Source organism: Triplophysa dalaica, chromosome 11, assembly GCF_015846415.1.
Source record: "Triplophysa dalaica isolate WHDGS20190420 chromosome 11, ASM1584641v1, whole genome shotgun sequence".
Classification (NCBI taxonomy): Eukaryota; Metazoa; Chordata; class Actinopteri; order Cypriniformes; family Nemacheilidae; genus Triplophysa; species Triplophysa dalaica.
In genome coordinates, this window is record NC_079552.1 from 21,122,821 (window position 1) to 21,145,516 (window position 22,696).

General features: G+C 38.5%; 1 protein-coding gene across 3 annotated transcripts in view; it reads left to right on the forward strand.

The window, feature by feature from the left end:
- The window catches only part of csmd1a (CUB and Sushi multiple domains 1a), a 313,221-nt gene that overhangs the window by 239,544 nt on the left and 50,981 nt on the right, over positions 1-22,696 (forward strand). For all 3 annotated transcript variants that reach the window (XM_056760343.1, XM_056760344.1, XM_056760345.1), the window contains exons 35-46: positions 1,329-1,453; positions 1,763-1,859; positions 7,281-7,385; positions 10,486-10,604; positions 10,692-10,761; positions 10,883-10,999; positions 12,921-13,130; positions 13,631-13,819; positions 14,820-14,997; positions 16,508-16,653; positions 17,131-17,211; positions 17,306-17,419. In XM_056760343.1, coding sequence (XP_056616321.1) covers positions 1,329-1,453; positions 1,763-1,859; positions 7,281-7,385; positions 10,486-10,604; positions 10,692-10,761; positions 10,883-10,999; positions 12,921-13,130; positions 13,631-13,819; positions 14,820-14,997; positions 16,508-16,653; positions 17,131-17,211; positions 17,306-17,419 — 1,551 coding nt within the window. The remainder of the gene's footprint in view (positions 1-1,328; positions 1,454-1,762; positions 1,860-7,280; positions 7,386-10,485; positions 10,605-10,691; positions 10,762-10,882; positions 11,000-12,920; positions 13,131-13,630; positions 13,820-14,819; positions 14,998-16,507; positions 16,654-17,130; positions 17,212-17,305; positions 17,420-22,696) is intronic.

Sequence of the window (22,696 nt, forward strand, 5' to 3'; positions counted from 1 at the left end):
TTATAGAGATGTCCTTTCTGAAGACATCCTTCTGGGGATGTAAATGTGAGGGTTTCAGTGGCTGTGTAACCTTGAGGTAACTAATGAGGGTTAAAGATTTCGCTGGTTGACGAAATGGCAGTATCCTCCGTGAGGATTTAGAATGTCAGCCCTCTGGTTAATATTTCCTTCTGTAACCCCGTCCACAAGAGACCGAACGCCGAGTCCAAGGGCCTCTGGGCCACAGCCTTCAGTTCAGAGGCCTAACCTTCAGACTTTAATACTGAGCATTGTCATGGTCTGTAAAGCTGTCACGACTGTGGCTTTCCCAAGATACATCTTCTGTTTTCCTTTCGTCAGCTTTTAAAGATTCCCTTTAGCAATAACAAATCAAAAGATTGATATCTATTAAATATTAACAGAAATCAAATAAATTTAGCCTGTAACATGCAGATTAGAATTTGTTCTACATTCAGTTTCAACAATGAATGAAAGTACACATGAAATTATGTTTTTAACCGATTTTGCTTTAAATTAAGCAGCATATCCAGTGGGGAAAAAGAAAAGGACCTGTTTTTTTATCATATTGATAATAATAATAACAATAATAATAATGTAGCTATTAAAAGTATAATAATAATAATAATTAATATATAAAACATATAATAAATAATATAATAATTATAATAAGTATTGTTATTCACGATTAGCTATTAAAAATAACAACAATACCAATAATAATAGCAATAGCTGCATTATTATTATTATTATTATTATTTTATTAGTAGTAGTAGTGGTAATGGTACTGTAGTAGTAGTAATATTATTTATTAGTAATATTATTAATGTTCAAACAATGATTGAAACAGCAATAATAATAATAATAATAATAACAAAGCAACAACAACAACAACAATAATGATAATGATAATAATAATTAATATTATTTATTTATTTATTAAAATACCTTTTAAAAGCGTTCACTAATAAACTTTGAGATTGTCATAATTATGAATACTGCACATGCCGAATAAGCAAATGGACAAGTATGGGTTACAACCCAGCAATCGAATCAGCTTTTAATAATAATATGGTGAGCTTCCACTACTAAAGAACAGGCTTCACAGAAACTGAGGTGAATTGATTTCTTAGAGCGACATCCTAAAAACAAAATGTTCCCTGAAAGATTATTTCCATACAGACAATGATGGGTTCGGTTCACGATACCTCAGGCATAATCAGATCCCGTGTCAGAGGAGTCAGCTGTCTGTCTCACAGGACTCAAAGCCGGCTCTTGTGTTCCTCCGTGCTCAGCATGAGCTCATTTTTCCCTCTTGTTTTGCTCCACAGTTCCATGCAGCGGGAATCTGACAGAAAGGAGAGGCACCATCCTCTCCCCCGGCTTCCCGGAGCCTTATGGGAACAGCCTGAACTGTGTGTGGAAGATCGCTGTTACTGAAGGTGCCGGCATCCAGGCAAGTACAAAAGAGCCACATCTGATCTCATGAAACACAGTAAAGCTGCACTGCTGGAATAGAGCTCATCGCACGTGGTGAGGAAGAAACATTAGTGACGTTAAATTTAGCATTTTAAAACTCGCTTTATGAAAGGTGTTGTGTGTTTCTATGTAATCGGTTTAAGTTGTTTCAGAAATATGTCTGCACTGTTTCCTTCACAGCTCTAAGGATTAATATAGCATTCTTTCGTATATGGGATTTTTATTTCTAATTGTGTAGTTGTTTCTCATTTCAAATGATTCACGTATCTTTATATTTCCCTGTCAGATTCAAGTCATGAGCTTTGCCACCGAACATAACTGGGACTCATTAGAAATCTATGACGGTGGGGATATGATCGCTCCAAAGCTTGGGAGCTTTTCAGGTTGGTATTGTCTTTATTAATCCCCTTTTAATTGTGCATTTCACTAAAAGTCTGTTAGGGTAATATAGCATCTGATTTACAGAAGTTCTTCTCCAGCTCATTTACATATCATGTAGTTCTTTATAGCTCATTAAGTTTTCATATTGCAATAAAAGCCAGAGCCAATCCCCAACACTGATTTTATGCTTCTGGATTCTTGGAAATACTGAAATTAGTCTCATTCCTGGTAGGCTCTCCCAGAGCCATTCTTTCCATAACAGATGAGCGCCCTCATTTAAGATTTGGATGATTAACAGGATCGCTTCTTACACCCTTCTGAGTTCCAGTTGGCAACCCAACGCCCACATTTATATCACACAATTCATTATAGGATGGGGATTCCCTCTGCTGTAAAAGCAGCATGTTTTAAATAGAAAGATTGAATGTTATGGCGACTTGTGTTTTACTGCTGTTTTAGCTTTACCTACATTTATTGAAATGTTTATTGTGTTTTTGTGTGTTTCTGTGTATACAGTGCCAAGAAAAAGTATGTGAACCTTTTGGAATTTCATGGTTTTCTGAATAAATTTGTCATAAAATGTGGTCTAATCTCCATCAAAGTCAAGGGTATTGAGCAACATAATTGTCTTTATTGTCTTTATTGAACACACTCGTTCAACATTCAAAATGGCAGTGGAAAACGTAAGTGAACCCTTAGAATGAATAACTGGTTGACCCCCCTGGCAGCAATAACCTCAACCAGGCTCTTCCTGTAGCTGTGGATGAGATCTGGACATCCTTGAGAAGGAATTTTAGCCCATTCTTCCTGGCAGAACTGCTTTAGATCTGTCATATCCTTAAGATTTGTCTCATGTGTATGGCTCTGTTCAAGTTCCAATGATGCCTTCAAATCTTTGGCTGTCATTCGGGGTTGTTTCTTTACCTCAATAATGAGTCTTCGTTGTGCTCTTGATGTCATTTTGACTGGACGCCCACTTCTTGGTAGAGTAGCAACAGTCCCAAAGTGCCTTCATTGTAGATTCTTTGCCTAACTGTAGATTGGTGATTATCTAAAGTCTTTGAAATTACTTTCTAACCCTTTCCAGCTTTATGTAGATCAACAATTCTTGAAAGCTCTTTTTGGCGAGGCATGGCTCACATAAACATGTTATTCTTGTGCAAAGAAAACACCAAAAGTTTGAGGGTTTTTTTATCAGTCAAAGTAGCTGTAGTCCACACCTCCAAACGTATTATCTTTAGTAACGACGCCAGATGTGCTAAAACTGGACTCCAATTAGCTTTTGTGAGGTCATTAACTCATGGGTTCACATACTTTTACCACAAGCACATCGAGTTATTTTTGGTTGTTCTCAATAAGGACATGAAAGATCAAAAAAAATTGTGTTGTTATTTTAGACACATTTTATCTGTCGATATCCTTGACTTTGATGAAGATCAGATGACAAATGTATTCAGAAAACCATGAAATTCCAAAAGTTTCACATACTTTTTCTTGCCACTGTACATACTGTACTGTGTGTACACGCCTCAAGAGTGACATAAAGTCATCCAACAGCAATGTGAAAGATTATCAAGGTTATTTTAGTTTACAAAAATATATACGTTTAATGGTTCTGTTCATTGAAATCAAATAAAATCTAGCCATAAATATTATTGGAGAACCTTCAACTAAATTAAAATTGAAACATTGCCTCAAAAATAAACTGAAACTATTTAAAATCACCTAAATTATAATAATAATAAACATAAACTAGAATAAAACTAATATAGCATTGAATTAATCTTTCTTAAATAAATCAACAAATAAATTATAAAACGACAAAAATTTGGTAAAAATATTGGTAATTGTTTTAAGAATTAAACAAAAATGACCATTTTACCTAATAACATACCTGTAAATAGTAAATTAACAAATAATAAAAATAATTTTGAAATGGTATCTAATATTTTTCTGTGGCTGCATGTGTATACCGATAAACAAATAATGCACAAACAGCAGGATGAGGTCAAGAAGGCAAGATCTTTCTTTGAGATAGGAGGCTTAACCTTTTTTGGTGCTCTCCCAGAGGACAATATTGTGTTCAGGCCTCCAGCAAGACTTTCAACAGGATTGTAATGAACCCAGCCTCAGTGGCACACTAGCATGCTGGTGAAAGGTCACCCGATCGGGGAGTTTCATCCGCTGCAAGCCATGTTTTCACTGGCACTTCACACCGTCTGCCACGTCTTACCTTCTCCAGGCCCGATTCTCGGGGTCCCTAAATACTAAATCACCTTCACCCCGTCTTCCGAGACTCCTGATGGCCGTCTATGATTGAATTGAATGACAATATGCTAATTTCCCCTCATTTAGATCTCAATGGTTCCGATTATGCAAGCTCACAGTCGTTGGCAGTATTGGTACGGCGTGACTGGGAATCGGGATCCTGCATCATTAGGCATGGTGTTTGGTGGTCCATTAAAACGCTCTTTCTGCACTTCTGTCGCCACGGTTTTCATTACCCCCGCACACTTGCCCATCACAATCGCTCGTTTTATTCTTCCATGAGTCACAAATCCATTAGGATAATACCCTTAATTAAACTGTCAGATATGTTTTGTGTTTCTCTATCTACACACTTTACATCATGCAGAATTTATTGCGTCTTGACAAATAAGGAATTCATTACATCTACGTGCAGTTTTTGTGTCTTGGATGTCGTTGTCATTTCTTACCTGTGCGACTGCTCCGTATGATTCTGAAGAAGCAACATAGAGGATCAAGGTATAATTGCCAACGTCTTCCCAAAGGACAACGATACATTTTCTTAAAAATATTGTTCAGCAGTTTTCCAAGTGCGGGCTAGTATTTCACAAAGGCTCCTTATCAAATCCTCATAATCCTTGAGAATGATACACTGTTGTCCTTGTTGGCATCCAATGTAATGCTGTAGGGTACAATGGGCCTAAAGCCCCTGGCGTAAAGGACCAGTTTGGATTTATTTTCACTCAAAATGACCGTCTCTTACAAGACTTGCTGTTCCCCACTGTAAATGTACCATATTCTGTCTTGCAAAGTCAATTTAAGCTCATCTGAATCTAATCCGATGGTCTCAAGATTCGTTTTAGATTGCCTTGTCTTTAATAGAGATGATAGACTGCTGAATGGCCGGACACATGATGAGCTGCACAGAGCTGTCAAACTTCATCCAAAAATTATTAGTCAAGTCATTCATGCGCAAAGGAGCATTTTTCAGGCGACGGTCATCAGCCTAATGTACTTGGACTCATACAAGCCTCGGATTGACCGGGATATTAGCAGTCAGACCACTCCATAATGCTTTCATGCAAAACATGGCAAGGAACAATTTCCCGGCAACCGCATAATGCCCTCACAGACGTTTATGGGATGTACATCAATTCAAAAATAAATGCCATGGATGAGATTTTACACGAGAACATATAATGGCTGTATGGGTGTTGTCAAGCATCTCTGAGGCGCTGAATATTATGCGTTTCTTTTACAGTCTTGTTTACTCCAACCTTATTTATTTTACACACTGGTTTGTATTGTAGCTTTATTCCCAAAGGGAGATAAAATGAATAGGGGTAAAGCAAATAAGCTGGAGGGAGAAAGAAATCAGGAGGACGGGGGAAACCTGAGATTTGGATCCACGGTTGAATACTTTTATTGTGCCGGTGTGCACAACTCTTTGGAATTTATTAACATAGAGAAGCGAGCCACAGAAAGTGCCTGTGTAAAACTGTCATGCATTTCTTGTGTAAAAAAGCAAAGAAAAATCGGGTTTCACAAAGTTGATATATTCACGTATTGCTATCTTTTAAATTCTTTGATGGCAAATTTATTCACGTGTAGAGCATAACACTTCTCTGTTTATTTAAGAGACACTAACTCAGCATGAAGTCATTTCAATATAGAGTTATATCTAATCTCAAAGATTCCTCCTCAGTCCACTTATTCAAACCGAGATAAAATGAGCTTTTTTAAATCTCTTCACATCATTGATGTCACATAGCCGTAAAAAGTTGTCTAAATTGTCATTTTAGCAGTGGGATTAATTTCTAGGCGGATATATTTCTGAATTTGCGTGCCAGTATCATTCCAACTGGAAGATCATGCAAAAGTTTATGGTTTAATGACAAATAGTGAACACAACTTTAAATGAACACAAACTTTAAAGTCACCATGCAATCAAACAGGAAATCAAAAGAGGCAAACACCATTTTTTTTATTTATTCATTTGCACTTGTAATCTTTAATCAAAAAAGTTAAGCTCCTCCCCCTCTCAACATCAACTCTTCACTAAATGAGGTCAGCAAGAAAAAAGAGGTTGGGCTATACTGACTGGCCAATGGCCAGGCATTTTAAGCCCTCGCCTCCGGGCTGAGTTTACAACAAACCAATCAAAAAGGGAAAGGCAAAGTAAAACTCCGCCCTACATTTTTTTTCAAATTTCAAATGCCATCTCACTCGGACACACGTCACGATACAGAAAAGAAGTCAATCAAAACTTCCGTTTCATGGTGACGGTCTTGTAAAACATAAGTGTGGATTGATACAGGTGTACAATACCTATTAAGTAAGTGCTTTGCAGTAAGCACAGTTGTTGTCAGTCTGTACAAACTAAGAAATGTGTCAAACTCTTAAAGGGATAGTTCATCCCCAAACCACAAGAGTGGTCATTTATTCAGTCTCATATTGTTTGATACCTGTACTGTATATGATTTGTTGTTCTGTTCACATCATTTTAAGAAATGGAAGACTGATATTGTGTAGATTATTACACATAATTAGGTTGTAAATGTCCCAGAAGCACAGGTTAAGACTGACATGAGAGTGAATAAATAATGAAAGAATTGTAGTTTTGGGGTCAATTGTCCATTTTAACTTTGTGTGTGATTCCCAGAGAATACATATTTTATGAGTATACCTTAAATGCACTGTATCCAAGTCTCTTTGGATAAAGCGTAACTTTGGAAAAAGTCTACCAAATCCTTAAGTAATATTATATTCTAGTTTTGTCCATATAAGTAATCAGAGTGACAGAAGCTGTTTGGCTTTTTAGTCAGATGACAAGTGACTCTTCCCTCAGAGCCGTGATGAAAGTTCTCCCATGAGAGCTCAGAAGGATAGTGACACACTTCAATGACTAGCGCCTGTCAAACATTTCCTTTTCCGTCGTCCTTTTTTACTCGACTCGGTTTCATTTGGCTGACCTCCAAAGCGAGCAGGAGCGCGAGCGATTCGCCGGCCGTGATTAACAGCTGCTCGCCTCCCCCTGCCCTTTTGTTCCTTTGTGTGTGCGCTCATCATTTAGCCGACGCGTGTCGTACGGCACCAGAATGGAGAACGTGGCTCTCCGAGTGTGATAACTCCAGCCCTTTTCCTGCTTCAGGCTCCTTTCTGCTGTTATCTTCCAGGTACAACGGCTCCAGCCTTGTTGAACAGCACCTCCAACCAGCTTTACCTGCACTTCCATACAGATATCAGTGTCGTCGCCGCTGGATTTCACCTGGAGTACAAAAGTGAGTAGAGAAAGTGTCGCACCACGCCGCTTTCATTATCCTGAACCCTTTGCCCTTGATAACAGTCCAGAGCAGAGCTCACGCCACGTTTCGTGGCCAAACACACACGGCAGCGACACCAGCGCACATACTTCTTTCTCCTCTGGCTGTTGTGCCGCTGGGTGAAGGTAAAAGACACAGCACAGCCCGCTCTCAATGTTTGCTCGGCCACGGCATCTGTGTTAGCCCAAAACAGCCAGATGAAAATTGGAAAACAATGGGGATCTATTTCAACTTTACAAGCTTGAAACACTTATAAAGGCTTGCCTGATATAAACATGGGCATTTTTAGTCATGGCTCTTTTCAGTCCCGACCATTCTTTATTTTCAGTATACAATGTTAAGTAGCATTTACTTAAAAATATACAAATTGATAACATTTTTAGCTTAACTTAAAATCCTTTGTTCATGCGACACAAAAATATAAATGTGTATGGAAAAATTTGAGTTTTACACACCACAGTTAAAATAAGGTAAACCTAACATACATTTCCAGTGCAATGAACTTAATGTTATCAGTACAAATGCTGTCAGTAATACCCATAAGCCCTTGCGCCTGAAAATGTTGATTAATCATACTATGTAACTGTTAAGTAAATAGGGTCAAGTAAACTCATATATTTCTGATCACGCAACAAAGATTTCTTGTTATTTTAATTTAAAATGTAATTAAGTTGAATTTATTTAAAGACCATGATACAAAAATATACACAAATACAGTATTGTAAGTAAAGTCAACACAACAGTGTATTTTCTATGGCAATGCTATGACATTTTTAAGTGTACAGATGTACATACTGTATATAGTTGATAACCATTTAACTGAGCTTTGAGACGTTCAAAAATTGAATAATTGTAAATGGTTATTGAAATGTTGTTCTGCAGTCATACGTCAATGAGATTTATCTAGCGTATTGAGAGATGGCTTCTCATTTGACTCTGTGAGCCAGTAGCGCTGCCATTGTGTTGTACGTGTGTTTATTTTCAAGCCGTTTAGACTGTGACCTTTAGCGTGCTCAACACAAGCCTGATATACACCACACTACCTAATTCACTTCTTGCATGTCCCATTTGTTCATTTCTGACAGTGGCCTTCTGGATCGGACAGACTAATTTGTCCATGTTTATTTCCCTCTTCTGTTTAGATGGCTGGTTAGTGAGTAGTGAAACATAACATGCAACTAAAATGGTTATTTTTCGAGACAAACTATGATACAAATGTATAAAAAGCTTTGAAAGATTAAAGTTTGAAGGGAATGGATGTATGGATATGGATGGATGGCTGGTCCCGACTTTTGCCGTGGTGTTCTAAACGGTTTCTTGGGCATTGTTAAGATGGTTTGGATGGTTGCTAGGGCAATGCTAGGTAATTTTGTACAGACCAAACGTCTCCGCACTGCCTGACAATTGAATCCAGAGTTATTTGATCGCCCCCTGGTGGCTGACTGCAGTATAGATCATAAACGCCGCCCCTCCAAGTAAATGAATAGGAATCATGACAAACTGAATAATTAAATCACACATTAAATATATTTTTGGTATTCTATCTACTAAGATTTTTCTTAGCACTCTGATATACGTTGAATTGTTTGTTTTTCTAAGAACTTTTTTAGAAAACATAATTTATATTTTGAACTTTCACTTTAGACCTTTAACCAAGTAAACCATATTAACCATCGGCTGAATTGCAATAATAAAAAAAGAGTCCAGATGTACTCCCTAATTTAGAAGCCCACCCAACTGACTAATATGTTATACACCTGGTTGGGTGGAAATGTGATATTGATGTACTGTGAGACTATGAGTAAAGGTGAAGCTGGGAAAGAGAGACGCTTGGCAAAACGTTTCATTCAGCTGCATTGCCATCAGCATCAAGCTGTCATCTTTGGCTCAGTTTGTAGGAAATAAGCCCTATCCAAGCCCAGTACATCATCTGAGGGAGTGAGATGGGAGTCAAATGGACATTAGATGTTTGCCTTTGCATTATAAAACACAAGTCATATATTTTTTTAATAAACTTTAGATCAAGCTTTTTCTCACTCTTTCAAGACACTTTCATTGAGTTGACTCAGTATTCACCATCAATGATCATAAAAGTAACATTTTCATCATCCTCCTTTTGTTTTCCGACATTTTACCGTGGTGCACTTTGATTGGCTGATGATCAGAAAAGCAACACTTTGTGAATGATGTTTGGAGAAATCAGAAAATGCTTTGAAAGCGAGGAGCTGTCACAAAGCTGCAATACCACCTGCTGTGTGGCATATCTAAACAAGCAGAATGCAGAAAGCATGCTCTCATACGCCACACCACAGCCATCGTCATGGCAACATCATCCCGCCAACAAATTTACTAGGTGCTAACATGCACAGTAAAAATGGGAAAAATGTTACCTTTATCTTGGCACTCAACCCTCAAAGAGCACATCCACCGTTCCAAAAATGTCTTTAATGCCTTATTTACCTCTCATGGGTACACTTTAGCACACCACAGTGTGTTACAGGGTCCAGCTAAAAGGGACACATTTTCCCTTGTTATTCTGATTATTTTAAGTTTATAAGTTTTCCTGTCATGGGATAGTACTTGATATAATACATGGTATAATATCCTGAACCTATATCTATAATGTATCTGTCAAAGCCTACAGTATATTTACATAAAACTTTGTAAAAGCCTTAGAGTTAGAAAACCAAAGGTTACAGAAGGCAGCCATGTTGCCATATGTGTTATTAAATGGTACATTGATTAAATGTGTCTTTGTTCTGTGACTGATATCAGAAATAGTTGCCCATTGTGCATTTCTGCAACAAAAGTGTTTCCATGTTGCATTCACTAGAAATGACATTGACGTTCATTCAAAATAGTCATTAAGGGTACACAATGACTGTTTGACTTGGGCATGCTGAGACCATCAAATTGTAAATGCTTTCCTGCCAATCCTCTGATGATACATTTCACAGTATGAGTTGCTGTTAATTGTGTTTTAACCCATTTTCAATGAAATTTGCTGTGGGTCACTGATGCCTAAAAGCACGTCTTGACATCTCTCTGATTCATTCAGCTGTGGGTCTGACCACCTGCCCAGAACCCGTAGTCCCTGCCAACGGCATCAAGCATGGTGACAGGTACATGGTGAATGAAGTTGTGTCATTCAGCTGTGAGCCGGGATATGTGCTTCAGGTGAGTCGCACCAAACTGCTTGCCACCTTGCCAAATGTATTTACGCTTCACCTGCTATTCCAATGTTGTATGTCTGTTGTTTTTCAGGGGCATTCTCACATAACGTGTATGCCCGGAACCGTGCGGCGATGGAACTACCCCCCTCCGCTTTGTATCGGTACACATCTTTCCATACTAACACCCCTGGTCCCCATGGATACGAATTTGCACTGTATGCGTTTTCATGCTTTTTATTATTCTGACATCTTGACTGACGGTTTTGTTTCTCCGTTCTGCAGCAAAGTGCGGCGGAACCCTGCACGAGATGACTAATGTGATCCTAAGCCCGGGTTTCCCCGGGAACTACCCCGGAAACTTGGACTGCACCTGGAGGATAGTGCTATCCATCGGATACGGTGAGTGCACCGAGAGCCGCTACTGAATCAGCAGTCTGGAGATTAAGACTTCGACACCATCTCTAAAGCACTCTGATCCCTGTAGTGTCGCACACTTCATGTCGTACTCATTTATTATGACCAAAAAAGCAACTTCAAGTCAACATGGAAATTAAATTGAGTCCATGTACATTCTTATTACAAGTTGGTAGTTGAGGTACACCTTGCCAGATGATACAAAAGAGAGTAATCTTCTATTTAAATGAAAGACGTTTATTGAGGACTACATTTCGTTCTCATTGAACTGTACGTCCTCTTTGATTTACAAGAGTTTCATGTTGACTTTAACTACATTATTCTATAGTGTAAGAGCTGGAATGCAATCGGATGTTGCAAAAATAGTAAAAGTTTTCCACAATGTTTTCTTGAACAACTATTGGTGTAGAGTAAAAAACACACACAACACAACTATATATGGAACGGCAACCTCACAGTCATCTATTTTCAATGAAGTAGTGCTAGAAATTTGATGGATTTTTTTGTAAATCGCTTGCTCAGAAGGGTTATTTCAGTAGGTCATTCAGTGTCATCACCCCACAGAGCTTTCAAGAATGTTTCCTCCTTAAATTCAGAGCTCACATGCAATAACTTATTGAAAACCATTGTGAATGTAAATCCTTTCTACTGCAAATTGTCACATTCCGTTCAACGCTAAGAGCTGACTTTAAGTTCATTGAATGTATCATTAACTTTAATGTGCGGTAGGAACTCATGCGTCAGGTAGTTACCACGAAAATAACCAACAACCTTGTGTCGATTTGACACTCTGTTCTTCCACTCAACACGAGGCTGTTTTTTGGTTTGGTTTCTCTCAACTTTTGAGACTTTGCCATTTGATTCGACTCTTTGAACTCCCACCTTCCAGTTCAAATGGGCAAAGAACAAAAGAGTAATTCCCAATGTTAACAAGGTAATTGCATGTGGTTTGAAAAAGACATTCACAGTTATCCCCGAGCGCAACTATTTCTCCTCCACTCCCCTCGAACTTGGAAGAAAACAATGTAACATTGAGATATCCAGAAGCAATTTTCTGGCTTATCAAGCAGCCCTCGCGCACGCTACGGCAAGAACGATCATGTTTGTGCCGCGCAGCAAAAAATGCATTAGCTTTTACTGTTAACAGGGTACAATCATTTGAATAAGCCACACAGAAGGCTTTGTGGATGCTGATTATAGCTTTTAGGACAGTCTGAATAGGTAGAGTTAAGTGCAGTTAGAGGATAGAGCCGCGTCAGAATGACAATAAAGCTAATCTTTCACACAACCGCCTAGGACATTTCTCAGTGCCAGCTTCCAGCCTAAGAGCATCAAACAGTGAATCATTTGTTGTCGGAGCATCCAGCAGTCCTCTTTCTGTGTAACTAATATCAAGATCATCGCAAATGTTTCGGTTGGAGACAAAGAAGGGATAATTGTTTAAGACGAGGTGTAGTTAATAGCGTGTAATTGTAATTTTTCACAGTTGCATCTTTCTGGCAGCTTGGAGAGTGATGCGTTTCAGTGTTTTGGGGTTTTCTTTTGATTAAAAGCGCGAGCGGCAGAGGCAGAAATAAGCAGCTCTGGAGTAGTTACTAAGAAACACTGTCCTCACAAAATAATAGCAAAATCACAGTGTGAGTCTTATAGTGGAGTCCAAAAGTATGACACAATATTAAAAATCTGCGTTTTCGAAATCGAGTGAAATGAAGGGGCATTTTAGATGTTGCACTGTTTCTAGGCTACTAACCAAATGCAGATTTCTTGTGATGTGGAATGTTGTCAGATAACGCCAAAACAAACCAGTAAACAAAATAAAATCAATAATTCTTGTTGATTCTTAAATGTAACTTGTAATGTAAAATGTAACAAATTTCGACATGGTGAATGTTTGTTCACTCCACAGGGGCGCACATCCAGTTCCTCAACTTCACCTCTGAGGACAACCACGATTTTTTAGAGGTTCGCAACGGGCCGCACCACACCAGCTCGCTGATTGGTCAGTTCAGCGGCAGCCAGCTCCCGCCCCCTCTGCTGAGCAGCACGCATGAAACCGTCATCCACTTCTACAGCGACCACTCCGAAAACAGACAGGGCTTCAAACTTACTTACCAAGGTGGGTGAATGGACATGCCTCATTTGCATACAGCCCCATCTTTCCTTTCAAACTTCTGCCTTGCTTGATTTGGGACCGGTTCTTGAATGCCTTTTACCAGGGCCATTGGAAATCTAAAGATTCACATCCCTTTAGATCACAGTGAGGACACTCCATTATGACAGCTGGGGTCTTGAAAGCATTTTGAAATCAATAAGACGGTGCATTTGGACGTGCACTCGGATTCCACTTGATATAAATAACTCGCCATTGTCTGGTCGCCTCACTTGTAGGTCAGACCGTTCGAATCTCCCTTTTTCTCATCCGCTCTGCTCCGGGTTAAAAGGGCCCTGATGTACGCTTCTAGACGGGCCTGTGCGGGCCGGAATACTGATTCATGTTTTCATACGCATGTTGGAAGATAAATAAATATATTTACAAAATCAGTCGATAGTAAGCAGTGTGGGAGATTGGCTCAGTATTAAATTCATTTTATTCCATTTGTATTTTCCTTCCTTCAGCGTATGAATTAAACAATTGTCAAGACCCATATCCGTTTCACAACGGCTACATCACAAACAACGATTTCAACGCGGGCCAGTCCATAACGTTTGAGTGCTTCCCCGGATACGTTTTGGTCGGCCATCCTGTGCTAACGTGCCAGCATGGAGTCAACCGGAAGTGGAACCAGCCGTTCCCTCGCTGCGAAGGTAAAGAGTTTAGTTCCTTTTAGTTCTGCTCTCCCTTTGGTTGGTACATGGTGTTCTGGATCGGCGTACTGCTACTTTCAGCCCACTTTAACTTTTAAAACAGGGGACATCAATAATTCCCTGACTTTTCCAGAATTACAAAGGTGTTATTGTGTTGTCCCAAAAGCCTTTTTAACTATGCTCTTTAACCGAAGTTTTACTTTGTATCACTAATACAATAAGAACCATTGAGTTTAAAAAGCATCTTTAGAACGCGCTTTGACGAGCCGGGCAGTGGAGACGTATGCTACTGGGAGCCGTTCTCAATTGTAGCCTTGATGATTAGCGTGGGTAGTGTAGTGTGAAAGCCGACCTGTCTTATATCGATCAGTCGCTCAACTCATTACTCCCACTTTTCCGATTGCAAATTCTGAACCTCTGTTAAGACTGTTTTTTTGTAAGTGATTTGTTGTGTTTGAAGCTTTGTTCCAGTATCTTCTCTCCTTATTTTCAACCAGCCTCTAAAATTGTTCTTCTTATTTTTACTTTTTAGCCATAAGCTCTTATCAAGGCTAAGTTTTTTTTTTTTTGAGAGTGTAATACAGAAAACACGGTATTAATTAAAACTTCAGGCAAGTCTTGTGCAAAAAAAAATGGTCAAAAGTTTGACCATCCAAATGTCTGAAAATGTGTGATGAAGACTCAAATTTGAAAGCGGCACTGAACATTTTTGGGGAAAAAAACTCTGTGTTCCTCACAGAAAGCCGTCAAAGGTTCTAAGGCTGGGAAAGTGGCGTACAGTATGTGTCATAGTGCCTATTCAAATATTACATGAATGGTCTTTTGCGGTCCTCTCTGGAGCTTGACAGCCGTGGTCACTATGAACTGTCATAAAGATGATTGAAGATTAGTTGAAAATTCATTGGGAGTTCGTAACTCTTTCTCGTGTTTAGTTTCCAAGCAGTATTCGGCAAGATTAGTAATGCAGTCACGGTCGAGTAATGCTTACATCTCCACGCAGCTCCCTGTGGCTACAATGTGACGGCTCCAAACGGCACCATCTTCTCCCCCGACTACCCAAACGAGTACCCGGACTCTCAGGACTGCACTTGGCTCATCACTGTGCCCCATGGTCATGGGGTTTACATCAACTTCACCCTGCTCCAGACAGAGCCTGTTACCGACTACATTGCCATCTGGTGAGCCAAACTCAAATCAGACCAAAACAATAATTTAAGCTAAGAGAAACTAGACTAATGTTGCTATTGCTGTCGTGCTTTAAATGGATCATTACCCAGATCGAGCGTCGCTTTGTTTACCAATATTTGTTCTTGGTGGTCGCTGTGCAGCGTGACTTCAGAATTATAATAATTCAAAAGCTTTGCAGTGAAGTTATTCTCATGTCTAAAAATATGTGCCGTATTTTAACACTGTTAGGGTAACATTTTGTATTGTAACAATGTTTTCCAAAGTATCCTAGAGGCAAATCTGTAGCTGCTCTTAAATAAGATTTGATGTTTTTGTCTTTCACTTACCCAAAAGAAATGTTGTTATTTACTTACCCTCAAGATGTTTCAAACCTGTAGAAATTCTCTTTTTCTGCTGAACACAAAGGTGTTTGGAAGAACGTTTGTAACCAACATTCCCTTTAAGGATCAACTTAGTCTCAGATGCTTCTCTTAAAATAGCTTGGGATGAATAAAAACAGAAACGAATGAGACAATTTAAACTACATGAAGAGTATGAAGCTGTCAAAAGAATGTAAAGTAATATTTGATAAGTTCATATCGAAACCTTCCACAATAGTTTCTTAAATTGCAGATCTGAGCTCAGTTTGTGACATTGTTGAGATGATCATTTGTAAGATTTCCGCATCAGGAAAAATATCTGTGATGAATTCTTACATGGTGATGTCTAGGAGAAATAATTGAGATATTACAGAGATTTTACAGGACGTAATCCTCAAGTTTTCATTACTATCTTATTCTGTTGATTATGATACATCCAAATGTTCTGCTGTTTTATGTTTTGTTTTTTCTCATTATGTGATTCTCATTTGATTGTGATTAAATATTAATTAGCATAAATTAAAGGCAGTGCAACAATTACTGCAAGGATGTATAAATACTGTACAAGTTAAATAATATATCGTTCATTTTTCACATAGCAGTAATGAGAATTCGGGAACGTCTGTGCTCGTCATAAAATAATCTCTTAATGATTTTAAAATTGACTCAAAGAAATATAGATAATAAATAAAAATAAGTTTCATGAACACTGTTATATATTGAAATTTTCTAATTATAAGTCGCAAAAACAGTAGGAAATCTTTTTTAGTTAAACTACAAGCATTATATTCACAGCGAGAACACGGAGAACATTTCCACGGAATAATCGGAACCGCTGCCATCTTGATTAATACCAAGTGCAGCAATGGTGAAAATATACATTTCAAGCCTCTTTCCAGGTAATATCGGCCATTAATCTTCAAAAGCCATTAAACAAGTGAACCAGTCTGTTAAGTCATCATTTATGCTATTTTTGTTCGGTAATGTAACGCTTACATTTAACAGTCAGCACAATCTCTCCATAAATGCAAGAGTAAATCAATTTTCTCCAACCGCTCTTGAATGGCGTGGCATTATTTTGTCATTTAACGCCCGGATCACAGTTGGTAATGGAATTTCAATACACGTTTCCTTCTTCCAGGGACGGTCCAGAGCAGAGTTACCCGCAGCTGGGGATTTTCAGTGGCAACACGGCCCTGGAGTCAGCCTACAGCTCTTTCAACCAGGTTCTTATCAGGTTCCACAGCGACTTCTCCACCAGTGGATTCTTTGTCCTCAATTTCCACGGTTAGTTTCACCTCCGAATGAAAACTGTCGCAGCCGAGGCGCAATGCGGACCGTAAAGCACGCCCTGAAATATATTTGAAATATGAGATTCATCTTGTTTTTACACGCTAAGGAGGCATGACTGCTGTGGTTCTGATGACACAACATTATTTCTGGAGCTTAGATGAGTCAAAAATAGAAGCTTCTTTTGGCCTCTTTGATAACGGTGGCGGCGTGCAGGCATGTGTCGAACGGCACTGCAAAATCTGAGTTTGAAAATCAAATAGTCTTTCATGAAAACCCTCTGACTTCTATTTCTCAACAAGTCTGGCTTATTTGAGAGGCGCTTTAAATACTGCTTTTATTCTCGAAAGAAAAGTCTCACTGATGCATAGAAATGTATGTCGCTGTTATTGGAGTTTTTAGTCTGCGATTATATGTGTTTACCACGTTTGTGAAGATGCAAATCGCTTAAAATCCTCTCTTTTATTTCCTCAGCTTATCGGCTGAAGAAATGTCCACCTCCCCCTTCTGTCGAACAAGCGGAGATACTATTTGAAGACCAGGACTATGAAATCGGTAGGAACTACTGACCATTTGTCCAATAATAGCAAATGTGTGATAAAGACAGCGTTTGAGAGCAAAGCGATTCGCCGGTTATTTCTCCGTACAGGTGACATCGTGAGGTACAGATGCTTTCCTGGATTCACATTGGTTGGTAGCGATGAGGTCACATGTAAGCTGAACTCTCATCTGCAGTTTGAGGGTCCGTCCCCAACTTGTGAAGGTAAGGGAAGATGTGTGACTCAAGTCTCGAATCTCAGAAATCCATTTGATCAAAACATTAAAGGGATAGTTCACCCAAAAGTGAACATTCTGTCGTCATTTACTCTTCCTCAGATTGTTCCAAACCAGTGTACATTTCTTTGTTCTAATAACATAACAAAAGATATTTGGAAGAATGTCAGTAACCAAACAGATCAGTGACATTCTTCCAAATATCTTCCTTCCTGTTTAGCAGAACAAAGACATTTATACAGGTTCTCACAACCTGAGGGTGAGAAAATGATGACAGAATTTAAATTTTTGGGTGAACTATCCCTTTAAGCCTGTTGTTGCTCTATAGCAGTGGTTCTAAACCTTTTATAAGTACTGGACTCCCAGCATATCTCAAAGCAACCTTATGGACCCCCAAACCCTGCTCCCACTCTCCGTACAAACATTTTCACAATTAACAGCTAAATTATTTCAGATTAGTAATAGTAACATGTTTACTAATGTTTTATATCTATACACCTGGCCATGTTATTGTTTTTAGTTGGATTAAAATTAGTAATTTATTTTTATATTACATAATACAAACACAATCATAACAGCATCGTTGTCATCACGTAATTTTTTTAACAAAAGCAGCATTCATTTGTCAAAAATGTTCATTTGAATGTTATCGCAATCGATGCTAATTCATTTTATATAATATGAAAATTGTACTTGTTGCATCCTCAACTCAAACAGTGCACTTTCCAATTCAAATTACATTCAAATTATTCAATACACACAAAAATATACAACACACAACCAATCATAACTTTATTCTCATTGAATTCTGTCTTGGTACTATAGTAAGAAACAATAATCTGTCAACAGTGTTCATCTGAATGTTACTGCAATAAGTGATAATATCATGATATTAATGTGAAATTTGTACTTGTTTATCACAAGTAGGCTGTTGAATCCTGGGATGAAGTGTGGCAATAGCTGCAATGAGGCTCCAAACTGAGTCTGTTTCTCTCTTTTGTCTTAATATGAACCATGGCGGAAAATGTTACCTCACATAAATAGGTAAATCCAAAAGATAGCAGTTGGTAAATAACATGTTTCTCAACATCTAGGTACTCCTTTTCGGGATTGCACCTGGGTCAATGACGTGTTTTGTGTCCAAATTCATTATTTTCCTAAAAAGAATTTGAATAAATACATGTTATATATCAAATGGATCTACAATATGTCCTTTATAAGAAACCCTTTTCATTTTATTGAAATTCAATAGATTTTTTGAGTTTTGGTGTTTGAAAGACCAAAAATGTCAGGTGGTGCGACCATCCGAACATACAAACAGAGAACAAAACTGAGAAATAAATGTTAATTTTCTCAATAAAATTCTTAATAAAATATTTTGGCATGATTTTATGTTAAATTTCTTATATATGAGGGGAAAAATACTCAGTGCTAAATACATTAAATGTATATTATTTTAAATTAATATATGGTCGCACCACCTGACATTTTCTTATTTGTCATTGACCCACCTACACTTTGTCAGTGGTGTATCCATGAGTCTTTCCTGGAGACTGACAGGGGTGGTTTGGGTGCAGGTAGCCACGAGAGGATTCCTTGCCCAGTCAAGTGCAGTATTCTTAACTTCCATGTCAGGAAAATATGGCTTGAACTCAGTGTAAAGTGTGTCTTTAATGTCTGTAGAATGCTCACTTTATCAGCTCCATCATTAAAAATGCACGTGTTCATCTGAGGGAAACTGCTGACATCTCCATCCTGGCATATCCTAACACAGAGGTCAATTTTCTTTATGAAACCTGAAACTTGATCATACAGGTGTAGGAAAGATTTGTCTTTTCATTCTAATTCCAAGTTCAAGTCATTCAGCCTACAAAAAACATCTGCCAGGTAAGCTAAGTAGGCCACCCAGTTGAAGTCCTTTAGCTGTGCTGCAAGTGGATGCAAGTGGTCAGAGAGAAAACAACTAACTTGCTCTCTTAACTCAAACAGTCTCTGAAGTGTTTTTCCCCTTGAGTGCCAGCGAATATCTGTATGTAGCAGTAATTTCTGCTGCTCAGATCCCACGGCGTCGCAGAGTTTTTTGAACAGCCTGGTATTTAGAGGGCGAGATTTGATCAAATCGATGATTTTAACAGCAGACTTTAGGACTTTGTTTAATTTGGGGCATATTCTTTTTGAAGCTAAAGCTTCCTTGTGAATTACGAAGCGAATTGTTTTATAACCTGCTTTGCACCAGGGAGATGAAGCCACGGGTCCTCGCCGTCATTGCAGATGTGTAAGCATAGCTGGCAGTCCAACGAGTGCTCTATGAAAAACGACTCCACGACATTAAAAATGTCCTCACCGTGGTTGGGGCTAGTATTGGTTTACAGAACAAAATATGCTCGGTAATATCAACCGTGTCTTTAAAGCGAACAAATGCAGCTAATTCTGATTCACCACTAATGTCGGTTGACTCGTCGAGCCCGCTTAAATTTTTCCACCACCTGGCTGACGATATCCGTAGACATATCATCCATTTGACGGCATACAGTGTCATTGGATAAAGGCACCTTTTGAATCGCTTTGGCTGTGATCTTGTCTAAGATTGTTTCGGCTAGGATGGCAGCTGCTGGCACTATTAGTCCCTCTCCAATTGCGTATATTTTTTAAAGATTTAGCCACACGCAAAGGTTCCTCATATGATGCAGTTTAACTTTATGCTTTTAACTTGTCTTGACTCTTCTGGAACTCAGAAAGTTTTCTGTAAAAAAAGTCTGCCGATCTTCCTACACATATCAAGTGTTTAGTTCTCAGATGACGTTGTAAATGAGATGGTTTCATTGTGTGATAGACAGGACCTCAACACATAGAAAACATAGCGGTTGTGGGGGCTCAGTCGTTGTTGTGGTAAACCCAACCGATTTTTAGCTGTGTTGATACTGACTTGTTTTTGTGTTGTCAATTTTTCATAGCTTCTCTGGAACGCTGGTTGTGTCCTGGCTTGTGTCAGGCCCACTGGTTGTAGGCCCATCAGATTTTTTAAGCCACCTGTCCATATTGGCTTCTCTAGCCTTGGTGTATTTCTCAGATGAAAAGACAACACTTTGTAAACGTTAGCTGTTAACTTGAATGATAAAAATGGCGGCAAATACGAAATTACGACTTAAAAACTATATATTTTCGACTATTTAATATTTTTGTCAATGTATTACTGTGATTTATTATTAAAATTGCGTATGATAATACCTAATTTTTAAACCTTTTTAAAGGGTTGTATGGACCCCCTGCAATGACGCCACGGACCACTAGGGGCCCGCTTATCCCCGATTTAGAAACATTGCTCTATAGGGACATTATTTTAATTCAAGAACAATTCTAAAACAAAAAATAACACAATACAATTATTATTATTATCATAAAATATTTATTATTAAATTGACTAGAATGTTAATTTTAGGGATTATACTGCCTTTAAAAAAAATCTCTGGCTTTACTTAAATTGATTACTTATGAAACAAATTAAAATTCAAAATTAGCAACAACAAAAAAAAATTAGGTAAAATTTCTAAGAAACTCAGATACAGAGTTAGTTTTCATAATGTACTTTAAGACGTGTATATGAATTGATAGATGGATTAAATAATTTGGTGACTTTGGGTAAATGTCACCTGGACAAGGTTTTCTGATATCAAGTGCAGCCAAGAAGTGAAATGACAAAGGTGATTACAAAAGAGGGAGAGCTGGCAAGATGATGATGATGATTCTGCTGAAGAGAACAAGAGAAAGGTCAGGAATCAAGTCCTTCCACTCACAGACAGACGGAGCCGTGCACATAATACTGCTGGACATATACAGATAGATGTGACAGTTTAAAGCTATTTGATGCCATTGATCTGGTACATACTGTAACAGTCACTGGCGTGGCAATGGCACATTTACCCCCACACACACTTTAACTTTTATAATGTGTCTATTGGTAATGAGCTGACCAGCTGTTGGCACTCACCTGCAAATCAGTTTGGGTGGATAATACAATCATTAATATTCATAAAGCAGGTGGCATTTGCCGCAGTGTGCCGCTGAAACACAGTAACTACCTGAGAGAGAAGTCAACAACAAAAGAACAAAACATTCAACAAACATGCACTTGTCAAGAGTTTTTAGTTGTTGGCCCAATTATGAAACTTTCCTGCTAAAATGATAAATTGATTGATGCCTTAGAAAAGGTTTGCTTTTACACTATTTATATGAGTGTATCAAAGACCTTTTAAACTAATCAAATATACAGTTCAGATTGTGCCCCCCATAATTCCAAGGGCCCTATTTTAATGATCTAAGCGCATGGTCTAAAGCGCAGGGCGCAGATGGACTCAGGATGTGTTTCAATCCACTCTTGCCAGTTAAACGACGGAAAAACGGTTGGCGCGCCCAGTTGAATGGTCTTAGCGGGTTGTCCCGAGTCCTGATGGGTGTTTTTGGGGGGGAACGTGCAGTAAACCAATCAGAGTCTCATATCAGATTTGCTATTTAAATGCCGGCCCTTGCCATAGCAAAGACTGGACGCTTCTCCAGAGAGGAAATGCATCTACATGACCAGCCGGATTTTCTATCTTTATGTCCACTATAATCATCTTTTACATTGTACTCAATTTACTTTTATATTTGGCATGTTTGTTTGCTGTTGCACTTCCCTCTGTGTAATAAATAAAGTGAAAGCACATATCCTACAAACGCGCTCTTTAAATAACACAAACATTTTGCAGTCTATTTTCAGTTCCTCAAAATAGCAACACGCCAACAATGCGCCTGAAAACCCCCCTTTTTTAGACCAACACGCCCATGGGCGCACAAATGAGCGCAAATGCATTTGCTATTTAAACAACACAGCGCAGGACGGGAAAATGAGAGCTGCGTCAGACTGAAACTAGCAAAAACACTTGCGCTGCGGCTTGCGCCAGGTGTACGATAGGGCCCTAAGGGTTTTACACAAGTTTCACAAAATTCACAGATATATATTAGTTCTTCCCAAACCTGAGCATGACTACACAACACGCATAGAACTATTTTGATACCCCTAATCATACTTGAAGCGGAAATGTTGCACATTACTTTTAGTCAGCCTGCACACTAAAAAAGAAATTGTTGTTGATTTTGTTTATATCATTTGCAATAATAGCTTGACAGTTATTATGTAAGTCTGTAACAGCTATAAACTTCACAAATGATGGCATATGGCACGAAACATTACTGATTTGTTTACAATCCATCCAAATCTAAATGGCTA